General features: G+C 41.9%; 1 protein-coding gene across 3 annotated transcripts in view; it reads right to left on the bottom strand.

Moving 5' to 3' along the window:
- Positions 1 to 1,848: 1,848 nt before the first annotated feature.
- Positions 1,849 to 15,290, bottom strand: part of LOC119161234 (cytochrome P450 4V2) — a 64,024-nt gene continuing 50,582 nt past the window's right edge. For all 3 annotated transcript variants that reach the window (XM_075879670.1, XM_075879671.1, XM_037413607.2), the window contains 4 exons: positions 12,814 to 12,987; positions 4,722 to 4,788; positions 3,537 to 3,710; positions 1,849 to 2,442 (listed from right to left, as the gene is read on the bottom strand). In XM_075879670.1, coding sequence (XP_075735785.1) covers positions 2,264 to 2,442; positions 3,537 to 3,710; positions 4,722 to 4,788; positions 12,814 to 12,987 — 594 coding nt within the window. In that variant the 3' untranslated portion in view covers positions 1,849 to 2,263. The remainder of the gene's footprint in view (positions 2,443 to 3,536; positions 3,711 to 4,721; positions 4,789 to 12,813; positions 12,988 to 15,290) is intronic.

Below are 15,290 nucleotides of genomic sequence, written 5' to 3'. Positions count from 1 at the left end.
ACTTAGGTTCACATTCGTAATCGAGGGGTGGGTTCGGAATGCCACACATGGGACATAAGGGCTGAGGGGCGCCTAGGCAGGCGTCTGGTCTGTAGCCAAGTTTGCGGCAGAGATCACAGGCTTCCGTCTTATGGCCATAGGGTACGCATCAGGTTATGCCCCCCTGATATCTAATGTAGAAAGGCACGCGGGTATCTCTGAAGGCGACCAAGATGTACGTTGTGGCATCCCTACGACGTCTGGTAAGGGTGAGGCCTAGTCTGTCATAGTGAAATGGACTTGAGAAGATCGTTTCATGTGTCCGATCAATGGAATATCACGGATGACCCCTCTGCAGGTATTCAAATAGATCCACAATGTGGGTGACAGCTTCAAAGCTGTGCCCGTCCATTTTGATGGATTTGATATGGTGGTACACTTCGGTGCTTTGCGACTTCGGTGTGCTTATGAGCAGAACGTTGCTTACAGAGGTTTTTATGTTCTCGTGAATACGCTGGACAGGCGCGAAATATATGTTGAAGTGTTTCTAGTGATTGGCAATGATCAGAATCAGGATCTGTGTCGTTGCGGTTGATCAAGGGCATACTTTCGAAAACGAAAAATGGGGCATACACGTGAAGAACACACCAAGTCGAATACGGTGAATCAACCATCTCATGTTTCGCAGTAGCTTGCGAGCCATGCGCAACTTCATTTCATGGTCCCATTTATGCAGTCGCCTGTTTTGTCGTTTTGGTTTTTTCGGGTATTATACTGTGCAGTTGCGCAATACGCACTGAAGCAAGACGTTAATGTCTGTTCATGGAAACGCAATGCACACTTCCGGGGCCTTATTTAGAGATTTTTAACGCCAGCGCCCGCCTCTTCATTCTCCATTATTCTACAGCGAACAGCTGTCCACTCATATTGAACATGACGACCATTTTTTGTTATAATGCCAAAAAGCTCTGCAACTTCTGTAGATATAGTACGCACCGTCTCTGGAGGCGCAATCGATGGTTAGAAGAGCAGCTTCGTCATCGCAAGATGTCTCCCATCTACTAGCGGGCTCTTTATAAGGGAGTCGTATTGCCTCTCGAATAGCAACAATTTGTCACAGGTAATGTGTTCTTGTGGTTTAATTTAAAACGGCGAGCTATGATAGTCTGTGAGATGACAAACGCTGTGGCGAAAGTGTATGACGTGGTATATCCACTAGTGTATTCTTGTGCCACACTGTCACATATTGTATAAATGTGAACGAGGGTAAGTGGCTTTAGGTTGATAGATGGTACAAAGGACTTCTTTGTAATACTAGGTATCTGAAGCCTAACAGCGGTCCAGGTAGGACGACTCGTGAAGGTGTCCTAGGAAAACATGGGAAAGGGTATCTCCATGGTATAATCTTCCCGCACCATGATAGTGTTCTTGAATACTTGAAGTCTGGCTGGGTGGCCGGAAGTACTGATAAAGAATGTTGCCTGGGTCACGGCAGCAGGCGTGAATGAACTAGGAGAATCATTTGGTCGAATAAAAAAGCCTTTGCTCGAGTGGCTTTATTTAGAACAGCGCCAGTTGACTCATTACGTGTGGCCGTAAGTTTTGAAGATCACTGAAAAACTTTTTTTTTCTGCACCGAAGTATACTTTGGGGCAATAAAATGTGGTCATTAAATTACAATGATCATATAGAAAGCTTCGCCTGGCTGGTATTATGATTCTTGAAAGACAAGGCATGAGCATTAGAGTACTTTTCACATGTTTTAATTGTAACGTGCTGTTTAATCTCAGGCTTTGCCGTGGTAGTCGAAAGCAATGCCTATTTGTGGCTTGCGTACAAATAAATAGAAAAAAGAACGACTGCTGGACGTCGAAGAAATTCATAAATGTGCCGCTTTATTGACATGCGAGGTTTTTACATGAGTTCATTCTTGAACATCTTGAAATATTCAGATAAGCTGCCTAATAGCCTCCTCAGTACAGTACAATTTAATTACCAGTTGAACACTTCACCTATCCCCCCCCCCCCCAAATAAAGTGATGTATCATATATATTGTCTCCTGTCTTGTAGTAACACTCACTCAATAAGCTTTATGGCGTTGCACACAAGTTTCTTCCAACAATCTTTTTGGCACATGCATTCACTCATTCAGGCGCGAATGTTTCGGTAATGTACACTAATTACGGGAGGATGTTTTTTAGAGTAAGCCGACCGCTTTAGTCATGCCAAAGTGACGACTTTGGGGTGTAAGGCTTTTCATAAATAGGCTCTCCGCATGCGACGTCAGTCCTCTTTCATTGCTTTGTTACGTGGCCGAATTTTGATTTCAAGGCCTTGAATGGCTTTTAACACAACTTCGATGGAAAGCTGAAGCTGATCCATCCTAAGCTTGGAGGTCACTGTGTAACGGCGCATGATCTGGGTTAGCAGGATCTTGTCTTCCAAGTTGGCAAACTTTTGACCTGTTAAGAGAAAAAGGGAGCTGATCAGGTGTGCCGCCTTCTGAACAAAATCTAGTGTTAATTCGTTCTGATTGACTGACACTAAGACTAACATATTTGCATTTTTTGCAGATATTACCGAATTCATGCACATACAGTAAGTATTCTGTAAATTCAGCGCTAGCCTCAGCCGTAGGTAACAGTTTTTACTAGGTATGTCCTTAGGCGTGATAACATAACAAGCGCGTAGTTTTCGAGTTTATTGCTTGAAGTATATTAAGTAAATATGAAAAAAGGCTCAGGAATTCCAGATGTAAAATAAAATACAGATTGACTGATCTTGATGTGCATTTCTTTTAAATTTCTACTATTTGGCTCAACCTCTTGCTTTTATCGCGTGTAGAGTACACTCGCGCATTGGCACGTGACAATTAGAGGACAAGTAGTTAATGTACTTTTGTTTCCACCATCTTTATTTATTTCACATCGACGCAATTTCGACTATAACACTCACATAACAGAGAAAAATTCTGTTAGAGGAAATTCGTATTGATGGCTTGGTTATTTCGAGTAATAGCTCATATCCATCATTATACTAAATGTTGCGACATCGCGTTTCAGTTTGTGTGCCCGAACATAAATCGGGTTACATATTATGTACGAACGGCGTTTAAGACCGTGGTGTAAAAAAAAAACTATCAGGGAGACATCTTATTCGAAGTGCATGTGTAAGAGTATTAATGTAGCAATGATTATTAGTGCAAACAAAAAATAACGCGAAAATACTTAGCATAGGAAGCGAGTTATGACAGGTGGAAAATAATTACATTATTGCTTAACACAAATATACAGAGGAACATTTACAGTAGATACTTGGAAACGGAAGTGTTTAGTAATATACAAAAACGCTTTGTTACGCATTACTCAAAACAAAAAAATAAAAACTGCATTTTAAAACATTACATGTGAATGTAGTATGCCAGTAGAAAGCATAGATATAGTGAAAAACTTGTTTCTAAAACATTACAATGAGTATGTTATCGAGCTTACACGTCATTACATTTTTTATCATAGATATAGATGTTTAAAGGTGTTTTTTTTTCTTGAGCACTCACCAATGCAGTTCCGAAAGCCACCGGAGAATGGAATGTACAAGAAAGGATTTTTTTCCTTGGTGTCCAAAAATCGTTCCGGCTGAAACGCGTCGGGATTTTTGTAGTACTTGGGATGTCGCTGTATGAAGTAGATAGCAGCGACAGCAACGGACCCTTTGGGCACAGTGAATTCGCCTAAACGAGAATGAATGCAAACATGGGAGCATCAAGTAAGGTGCCAGTATTCTTTTTCTTTGCTAATTTCGTGCAGATGGTCATTGGAAAGACAAACACGCCTGTCTCTGTAGTATTTATAGGCTTTGAGTCTACTTATATTTCAAAGAAATCTTGACAAACCCCTCTTAGAGCACCGTTCTGCTGGCTTTAATAGTGTTAAAATAGGCGCTGGACTTCATTTTAGTTTTCGCACTATTGCTGGTGAGCAGCTAGTTAAATAAATAAGGCCGTCCAAGAGAATATGATCATAGTACAGCATCGTAAGAATTAAGAAGAGTCAGTGAATAAAATATTTCATTTTGTGAAGAGAAAAGTGTTTACAGCCCTTTCCGCCTTCCCCTTCACGGCATGCTTTATAACCACACCATGGTGTGAACGCGTCTAAACTGAACAATCATTGTGGTTCTACAGCTATAGCAATGCACTATACAATTAGAATGAGTAAAAGTCGTAGTTTTCCCGGCAGTATGTGTTACAGCAGGCATCCATGCCTCCTCTTGGGCTGCAGAAATAAGAGTGACTTCCTAAACTAGCCAACTTAGCTGTCAGAATAACATACCTTAGTATCACTTTGCCGTATATGGTGAAGTAACGCCCTTTGACGAGGACAAAGGGGACAAGAAAGACACCATACTTACTACTTTCACAAACTTATTTCAGAAACGATACTCCATATAAGCGAGTGTCTTGTCCCCTTTGTCCCCATGAAAACTGTGCGAAACCACCATACGTTATAATGACGTCACCAACTATTCCAGCCTTCAACCCTAATGAACCTCATTCCTAAGGGTCTCGCGCGTGACAACATGCACTTGCGAATTATGTCACCGTACTCGTCGCGCCTTACTGTTAGAAGGCACTGACATGTCATGTAACCACTACTTGCGTGGTTTTGTCAAAAAAAAGGGCAAAGTTGTATGCACGACTTGCGCTACATTCATTCAAAACAGAAGGAAACACATTTCTCACCAACTTTCATGTCTTCATCGACGTCGCGAGCAATCAGCGGAACTGGGGGATAAAGCCTCATCGATTCCTGCAACGACCGACAAAAAGTCTTGTGAGCGTAGTGAACGCAGACACATACACACACACGCGCGCGCGCGCGCACCCACCCACAGGCGGAATGCACAATGAATCACTGAATGAATGAATGAATGAATTAATTAATTAAAGCAACTTTAACTTGGTCTAGCAGGACGCGACAAGGTAATCTTTTTGCACTCTTCAAATTCATGTTGTGAAGCATTTTGCATTATGTAGCAGGCTTTCTATTCCTCATAATTTAGGATAAGCCACACTGTAAGCAAAAACTATCCGAGTTTGGGGTTTTTCCGGCTCATGACCTCTGAAAACTCTCTCGGGTTTAAAATTACTACCTCGCGTAGGAGTAAAAGATGGTACATGACATAGTTTTACCACCACCTCTCAGGCAAGTAGTAAAAGGATGTCAAAATCCAGTTTTACCACTTAGGGAGTTTTCTATCACGTGATTTTTAACCTGCGTTTCAGAGTTTAATACCACGTGACTGCAAGGTGCAGCTGCTTCGGCGGCTTTTGCCCCATACTCCCCTTGTGACGCTCTCAGTGAATACTGAAGGTACGCGAAGCCCACAGATGTTTTTTTTTTTTTTGCATCGCCGTGCCTCTGGACTGACCTCGAGACAGCGCACTTTTACTGGAACTGGGGGCAGCATAAGCACAACAAGCGAGAACAGCATTCTTTGAACGAAAAAAAAAAAGACGGGGGGAGGGGGGGCTCTCAAAAGAGAAAAAAAAGAAAGAAAACCTGCTGTGGAAAGCTGTCCTGCATATTTTCGCAAAATGTTGCTTTTGCTCGGCGGTGGCCTTGGAGACAGACAGTGCAAGAAGCTCGGTATCTGTGTGTCTGGTTGGGCTGATGGTTCTCACGTGTTTCCTACATCACCGAGCGACCGTGCTCTTCCGAGCGCCTCCGAACCTGCACGTCGCGGATATCTCACTTCCGAGCCGAATCGTGAAGATCTGCCAGTGGTAACAAAATCAATCTGGTGTCATCGTCCGTGCTTGCCTGCTGGAGAAGCAATAAGCAAAATGCTTCACTCTGTCGTCGTCACCGAGCCGTGGCCACCAGTGACCAGTGGGAGTGAGTCGCCGGGGCAGGTGAAAGAAGCATCGCATATATTTTGTTCCACAGTAGGCGATGTCTGCATGAGTAATGTGCTGCCCGAATTGCCCACCTCATGCACCAACTGTTCTCAAACATGTAGCGCGAAGCCGATACGAGGCAGACGGAAACAACAAGAGGCTGCCCGTGAGCACGAAGAAAACCCGGATGGTGGTCTTTCGTTGGAAGTGTGCATACTCCGCCCCGTCCCCGTAAGATAGCGGTGACGTGTTCATTGTGTCTGATATGACGACGAAATTCGCACAGGATATGTGTTCTGTGTTCGCCAGCTGTGTTTTATCGGATAGCCGTGCTCCTCAAAAAGGCCTAGAACGCCGTCGGTAAGCAGCTTGTATGCAGGCGTGGACCGCTCTTCTACGCTCGTTGTGATGAATACGTGCTGCTACTGTGTTTGTGCACCGTCGCTGAATGAAAATCATTGAGCTACCATGCTTTGTGCGTACTTAGGTATATTTTGTGGACTTGTGCATCAGCAGTGCTAACACGCGTGGGGCAAAAAGCCCGGTGTGCCAAGAAATTATTGGATAATCAAAAAGGTGTGATCGTGTAGATTTATAATAAAAGGTTGGTGTGGCATTTAGTGCCCTGCAGCCCACCTGAAGCTTACGCTTGCACCTTCAAGCGTTGTCGTTAATCGATGCAAAAAAAGAGCTCTCCTACCGGTACTACATTGCCGGTCAAAAAGTCGTGCCTATATATATACCGGATTGTCGAAGTGTAGTCGAGCAACGCGTGCAGTCTGTGCTAGTGGTGTATTATTCTGCATTTGTTGTGTGTGCGTGTTTGTCTGTATGTGAATGTATGTGTCACCAATTCTGCCGTTCAATAAATTCAATCAGTTCTGCTATTCAATAAATTTGTCGACTCTGGGCGAATGCACCCGTCATTTTTATTTTTTTTACCACCAGAAATAACTCCCAGTAATCACCTCAAAAACCTTGTGAAGGTAGTAAAAATTTACTCTCTCTATACTCGCTGAAAACCTCACTGGGGTAAATAATTACTACTCTCGCTACGTTCAAAAACTCAGTTAGCACGAGAGTAAATTTTTACCTCAGTAGTAGGTGGTAAAAAAAACCCAGGAAAGGTAGCGCGCTAGAGGACAAATGGTTTAACCAGTTTTTGAGGTTATTTCAGGTCATTTTTGTTTAGTGTGCAGTGCGTTTGCGTAAGCGGAATGATTGTGTCTTTGTTGCGAGCGTGCCTATGATGAGAACCACAAAAACACGTAAACCATGTCGACAATATCAGTATAAGATGGCGACGGCGTTATTCCGAGTTTCGTTGCCGCACGCGAGTTTTCGACATACCAATTTTTCAAGCACCGGGCACGCATGCTGGACGTTAGCGCTTACAGAGTACGTCTCGTTAGCGATAAAAAAGCTTAGCGACGTCAACTGTGACAGCTTGCAGAATCACACGTCCTAGTATGGCTCTGACATTTAGAGTTTATAATAAAGATGTAGACTCTAAGACGTAAAGGAGGAAAAGGGGTAGCGAGGTTGCTCCTTCAGAGGAGTAACTAGTCACACCCATTGCACAATTTTGGAAGTAACTGCGAAGGAGTAACCACGCTCACCCGGTTATTCCTCAAAGGAGGTACAGTTATTTTGCACAAAAGAAAAATAAGTTTCTGGTTGACTAAATTAACCTTTCGAAGTGCTTGCAGGCATTTGATTAGATGTGCAATCGATGTGCAAATATCACATTCAGAAATAAATTTCGGAAAATTTGCAGCAAACACACGGGAATCAAACTCACGACTATCCAGTCAACGTGTTTTTACACTAACTACCACACCACACCACACTACGGCACCGTCTGAAAGAAAACGGGCTTGTGTGGGCACCAATGGGTCGTTTGCAAACGGCACGAACATTCCTGCGGTTACTCCAAAAAGCGGGCGCTCTACTCCAGAAGTAGAAAAGTGCCCCTCCTTGCCGTGCGGTGTGCCATCTTTTGCGCACATTTCGTCTTTTGGAGGAGCAAAGAGCCTTTTCCGGGTTTACTGCGCAGTTCCTCCGCAAAACAACGTCTGAGTAGTGACAGCTAACACGAGGGTGGGGAGTGTGCGCTGATATACAGACGGCGCGCTTCATGACAGTTACTGAAACGCAATGCTTTCTTACAGAAATTGCCACTTTTTAAAGTAATGTTTTCTTATGAGACGTGATTCAAGTGGAATTCAGTATTACAAGTCTTTGGCTGACAGAAAACAGGCTTGCGTGTGCGAGGCATCACTCGTGCTATTTGATTTGATGTACAGGTCAAGCGTCCCAACAAGGTAGTTAGTATGGCACTGCATTAAAAGAAGTGAAAGTAAAGAGGCCGTGGCAGCTCCAGAGAGGCCGGTATGTCTTTTTTTTGTTTCAAGCAATTTCAGAGAAGGTAAAATGATTTTTTGGGTCACATCTTACAGTCAGAATTACTGTTCTACAAGTCGTAAAAATTGTCAAAATAGAAATTAAAGAAAGAGTAAAAGAAACAGCTTTTAGTTATGTAAGTTAAAGCATTAAAACACCTGTAGATGGACGAATCGCAGTGATGAGTTTCAATAAAAACAGCATTATTTTAATTCCAGATAGCAAACTTTATGCGACATTAGTCGACGTTCACCATAACTAGGAAACATTAGATAACCAAGCTTCATAAGGCCTGCTAGTATACATACCAATACGCCAAAGCTAGATAAAAAAAAGGGCCCGTACTCCCCACACGTTGAATTCTGCTAAAATTTATAACAGACCTTGTTGGCATCATCGTGACATGATTGTACCGCGTCACGGAAGCAGGGTGGATGAAGCCCAGGAAGGCATTGTCTTCTAAAACTATTGCATGAAACTGTATGTAGTAGAAAATAGTTTGTTGTAAAAACACGAATAACCAGTTAAGATGTTTCAGAAAAAAATAGGAGTGATAGATATCAAGACACAAGAATTCTTACAGGCGTACAAAACATGGTAGATTGTGTTTGAGTTTGAGTTGAGTTCGTTTTTACCACATACAGTTTGAAGTAAATAGCTCAGACGAAAAAAAAAAGCTGCTCTAGGCAGTGTGACAATGCCCCACGTTCAAGATTTACTGGGGCAGAAAAAAAAGTACAACGCCACAAGCAAGTAAAAAAAAAACAATTCAAACCAACATAACACAGGAAATATCAATACCGAGAAAATATCAATACAGACACATTGAGAAAAATTTATTTAAAATGAAGGTATTGGAAAGAGTATGCACACAATGTCATAAATAATTCTTAATTTATTGAGAGTTTTAGGCAAACAGTAATTCAATGCATCAAAACCGTAGTTAGTGCGTGGCTTCGGAACATACCAATGTTCAGAGTATCGGTTCCGGCACCTAGAAGGACTCGGTTGTAAATTAGCTAAACTGCGTTTATAGCCGCGACTTTTAGCGGTGTGAGACCTGAAGGAGATTACTAAGGAGTACTGGTAAAACTGGTTTAGTTTGATTATTTTATATTTAGTTACCATTTGTGAAACGTGTGCATTGAAAGGAAGGTTTCGAAGAGAACGTGGAGCATTTTTTCAAGGATAATGAAACTACCTAAGGACTGCTTCATTCCATTACCTCACATTAAGTCGCAACAACGTAGATGTGATGTAAAGAGTGCGTTAAATATCAAAATCTTTTGAGCAACTGCTCATAGACCTTGACCGTTTCTCAATAGACCTATGACCTTGCAGAGCGTATTGTATTGAAGTTCCGTAGGGTAATCCGATATCACGTGTTCATAAAAAACAGCCCCCAAAGATTTCGCAGTAGAAAAGAAATATATTTTGTTTTTGTTTAACATAAAATTGCAGAAACTAGTGACCTCATTACGTGGGGACCTGGAGTGAGAAAGTACAACTCTTGTTTGGGAGCAGCTAATGAGTAAATAATTTTTAAGTGTTTATTGTACATTTTTTAATGTTGAGTTCGCTATATTCACAAGATGATTTGTGTTTGTACCTGAAAAAAATAAAAAAAAGATTTGTATCAGCTGCATAGATGACGTATGGTGCTAAAGGGTGAACAAATACACCATCATTTATAAATGAGATAAACGGAAACGGCCCTAATATACTGACTTCAGGAACGCCATGTCTAACAGTTTGCACATTAGAGATTGCCCTGCTTATAGATACATATTGGCGTCTGTTTGTTAAATAGCTTTCAATTAGACTGAGAGATACCCCATGAATTTCATAACAGCACACTTTTCTTGGCAATGTATCATGCTTACTCTTGTCGAAGGCCTTCGTCACGTCTAAAAATATCCATAGTGTGAACATTTTTTAAGGTCAATTCTTTCTGAAATTGAAGGGCGCTTTCGGTTGAAAAACCTAATCTAATTGAATGGTATGTAGAGTTTAACGTCCCGAAACCACCATATATGATTATGGGAGACGCCGTAGTGGAAGGTTCCGGAAATTTTGACCACCTGGGGTTCTTTCACGTGCATACAAATCTGAGCACACTGGCCTACAACACTTCCACCTCCAACAAGAATGCAGCCGCCGCAGCCACGATTTGAACCCGCAACCTGCGGGTCAGCAGACGAGTGCCTTAGCCACTAGACCTCCGCAGAGAGGTCCTAATATAAGACAATATTGCGACAGAGCTATAACAGCATGTTTGTCAAAAAATTTTCGAAAGGCTAAGATGAATAATTTTTCCCAGTCCTTTAGAGAAAATTGGAAGAATGGAAATGGACGTGTAATTAGTTATAACGTTTTTATCTTTATTTTTATAGATTACCGTCCCCCTGGCATTCTTCATGTTCCATGGAAAAAAAAAAAAGCTTTAGGGAAAGATTGTAAACGTGTGTCGCACAAGGGATAAGCAGATCTACAACACGTGTAAATGATTACATTTTTAGACCATTTAAATCCTCACTCTCTGTCATCTTCAAACTTTGGAATACTCTCATTACCTCATAAGTACATGCTTAACTCAAGGCACCTGAATGGCACGGATCTCCCACTGGGTTAAAGCTACTCGCCAAATCAATTGGAATAAATTACAGTGCCAAGAAATACAGTGTCAAGGCTCAACCATTTAGCAGGGTATGAGCACCACGTACTTTTGTTCACTCTATTTGTTTTGACTTTGGATTCTTTGTGTGGTGCACATAAATATTCATTATTTCCTCATGCTCTCTCATTGTGGAACAAGTTACTGGAAGAAGCAATTATTGCTGACGCAACACATTTATTCGGCCATCTCGTGAATAACTGTTCGCTTGATTTTTGAAAAGCTGATATATATTTATCATGTTCCTCATTGAACTTGAGATTTTAAAAATTTTCTGTACTCTTCATTGTATTTTTAAAATTCCATGTCGGGTATTGTCAATGACATTTACGTAACCACTCCTGCTTGGGCCCGAATAGCATTTGCAGTATTTTTGAATGAATGAATGAATAAATAACTAAGTAAATGAATAAATAATTAGATAAATAAATAAATAAATTGTTGACTATAATTTTCGCAGATCGCATGTATGAGAGACTGCTCGGCGGACGTATCTGAGGTGTCACACAATGGGCATTTAGGGAACGCCGTCTTTTACACGCGGTGTAAAAAGTGAGGTCTGTAGGCCACGCCCCATTGTAAAGAGTGCACAAAGCTATCGTTCAAGTGCGGTCAACCTTCACGCCCGTATAAAAACATATTGTAGGAAATACTTGGCACAGTAATGGCACTTTTGTTTGCTTATTAACGCGATGACGGTAAAGAGCTCGTTTCGCAGAAATTTCGGCGTCAGCGTCAGCGTCGTCTGTTGTTAGCGAAAAATCATCATCATGGCATGACCAAAAATAGAGAAATATGCAAATAGAGTAAGTAATAAAAATTATGGGTAAGAGTGAAGACCAAACCTAGATCGCTAGCGTGACAACTGGGTGTTCAACCATACAGACATGCCTCTACTTGTGAATACAGTGAAAATAACTTCCTCTGCTTGGAAATGCAGTGAAAGTAACTTTCATGCTTTACGAACACACGCGTCCTGTATACTTGCTTCACAATACAACGAGAAATATTGCTGTAATACCGTGGTACAAGCGTGCATTGCCATCGGGCATCATAACATGGTGTTATCATAATGACTTCATAGTTTGAAGCTTGTCAACCACTACAAAAGACACACACGCTACGGCACCTTCAAGGCCACGTAGTGAGTGTATGTATCAAGCGCGAGACAATTTCATACAATAACTGTTTGAAGTACGCATTAGGAACAGAATATCGCTGTAGCGTTCAACTTTTACAGGAGAAACTTGAGGGTCCCCCAATGTTTTCAGGGGTGAAGCTCCTGAAGGTGTGGGTCTGTCCATCCCTTGTCTGTATGTACTTGACCACCATATACAAGTTCCACCTTTGCCAACTGCCCACTACTTCGTCCTTGCAAACATCCCACTACGCCGCATTATCGATCCACCGCTTCATCGACCATAAAGCAAGTACTGTTGAGAAGTAGCCAATATGAAATGCAAGATCGTCGTGTACTTGTATCCATTTGCACGTTAAAGAACCATAGATTGTCCCACTGTGTCCGTCCTTTCTTCGTAGATGACCGCCTATAGTTCCACCTTTGCAAACATCCCACTACGCTCCATCACCGATCCACCACTTCACCGACCATAAAGCCGTTATAATGAAGGGGGAACGGAAGCGACGTATAGCCACAAGTTACGAATGATAACATTTCTTGCATAAATATATATAGTGTTTCTCATATCTTTGATGATGTAGTGGGTGATATTCGCGTATGTTTCACGGTTTAGCGATGAAACCCTCGAGCGCCTTGCCCCACTTATCATCATCCACTCCGTGAATATGCTGTCATTTTTTTATCATGTGTTTTCAATGAGCGTAAGACAAACGTACCTTGACAACGCATTCCAGGTACTTCATCTGCTTGATGTCTTCCGCCGTTACATCCCTTTCCAAATCTTCAACGAAAATGGCGTCAATTTCTTCGTGCACCTTTGCCTGTACTTCAGGATGATTTCCCAGTAGAAAAAGGGTGTAGGCTATGGAAATGGCTGTTGTTTCAAACCCCTGGAAGAAGATGAAGGGAAATGTTTTCGCTGCCAGCAACCACACTTTGTTCTTTTAGTGCAGCAATGTTGCGTATATCAGTGATGTTGATTCGAGCTTACACACATAGTATCATAGAGATAGACAGCAAGGTATTTACGGAAGCGTACCTAAACTACATTAAAGCTCCTATCTGGATTCATCACAGTGCTACGTAGAAGATTATAAGGCATGCTTCAAACTTTTGGAGCTGTAACTCTCTAATAATTGCTTCAAGGATGAATACAACGCAATAAACACAACATAAACATAAAACGTGGGATAAAAATACCCTTTGTCACAAAGGCACCCGCGAAATCTTTTTAACTCTCTCGTCTTTACGTCAACGCCCCTCCTTGGCAAGCGCCGTGGCGGAGCGTTGACGGTTATGACACTCGACTTATGACCCGCAGGTCATGGGTTCGAATTCCGGCCACGGCAGCTGCATTTTCGATGGAGGCGAAAAAGTTTGAGGCCCATGTACTTAGATTTAGAAGCACGGTAAAAAACCCCAGGTGTTCTTAATTCCCTAGTTGCTTCCCTACGGCCGACCTCATGATCATACCGTGGTTTACGGAAGTTGAACCTCAGACAGTACTAATATTTACGTCAACGCAGATGTGGTCCGCGTCACATGGTCTACCTTACGGCAGGGAAATTAGACGGAACGTTTCACAAAAGGAGTTGGGCGATCTGCATTAGCCCCGGAATAGATAACTTTTGTTTTCAGTAGGCTGTAGTTACAAAAACTGCAAATACAAAAACATCCGTAGTAAGCACAGTAGTGAATTTTAGAACTATTACAAGTTCTTTCATCCCATTATTCATTCAGAGCGTGCGTTAAACTGGGATGAAATTGCGCGTAAAAAAGAAAATATCTAACACGCTTCGCCAAAAACCATCGTGCCACCAGTGTCTTTAACTCCATGAGCACCGCGATGTGTTTACGCAAGTGCATTTTGTTCAGTTCTTAGTAAAGTGATTTTTCTTCTACATTACCAAAAGACAAAACATGGAGCTATGCGGTTTTTTTTCCTTTTTCATCGACGCCAGCAGTCATGCCATTAGCACATGCGAGCTGTGGTGGGATCACGGCGTTGGACCGATACGTAGCAATGGCTTCGTAGACTGATCGTGAGACCTGTGCTCACCTAATATTATAAATGACAATGTGATATAAGCGGCAGCGCAACTTCAAAAGAATTGATGACAACTTGCAGCGTTTAACTTATGTCGGCGCACGTGTAGAAAACGCCAACTAAAACACGCAAACTGTGCTGCCAGCCCTCTTTTCAACATTAATGCTAACATACGTGCAGGCACATGTTTGTGTTATAAAATTAAAACATTTTTCTCATCGATTTGAATGAGTTATAGTTTTAATCATATGAACGATGAGAAAGTTTTCAGCGTGATTAGGCTCGAAACATTGGATGCAGACGTAGGCCCAGCAGCACTTATTGTACCCCTATAGCCGCTTCTGTCCAAAGCTCATAAAATTAGCGTGTGGCATGGCCGTAACTACATCTCCGCCGAACTCTGTAATGTAGTTTTACATTTATGAAGTTTAACGGAGTTCGGTGGTGGCCGTATGAACCGGGAATAAAACCACATGTTCACGCTAAAGAAGTTTTGTTTTTCTTGAGATAAAGAGACTAAATTAGTTTTCCTCGCCACCTTTATTATGTGGTATGGGGGGGGGGAGGATAAACAACAAGAGGGAAGGCAGGGAGGGTAACCAGGCACATGCCCGGTTTGCTACCCTACGCTGGGGGAATAGGAAGGGGGCATAAAGATTAGAGAGAGAGAGGAAACAGAAGAAAAAGAGAGAGAGAGAAAAAAAAAAGAGGATTGTCAGTCAATCGGCTGGCGCGTATGCAGCGGTGGCACTACACAAAAGTTAAAGGTGGTCACGTAGGCCTGTAGTCCTCGTTTAAGGTATTAGGAGAATACACTATTTTTTATTACTGCTAAGGCATGAGGGAAGTTTCTGTTACGAAAGTGCAGTCCAAAGACAGCTGTATATATGGAAAGAAAAAAAAACTGTGGAATAGCTGGGCACATTTCTCATGAAAATGACACAGATACCCGAGCAACGTTCAGTAGTTTGTGTGGTTCACACACTATTGAAAAAAATAATGAAAACAAAGCTGTTAAGTTATTCCGCAGTTGCTGGGCCACTTCCCCTTTTAAGTTTTATGATGATAGGCCATTACAAGAAAAAATATATAAATATAAAACTAGATTTAGGTTATTTCGAGATGTGTCATGTGACCCATGCCCTT

The sequence above is a fragment of the Rhipicephalus microplus genome, chromosome X (assembly GCF_043290135.1).
Source record: "Rhipicephalus microplus isolate Deutch F79 chromosome X, USDA_Rmic, whole genome shotgun sequence".
NCBI lineage: Eukaryota > Metazoa > Arthropoda > Arachnida > Ixodida > Ixodidae > Rhipicephalus > Rhipicephalus microplus.
The sequence above is the reverse complement of the archived record's forward strand: the minus strand, read 5'-3'. Positions and strand labels throughout refer to the sequence as shown.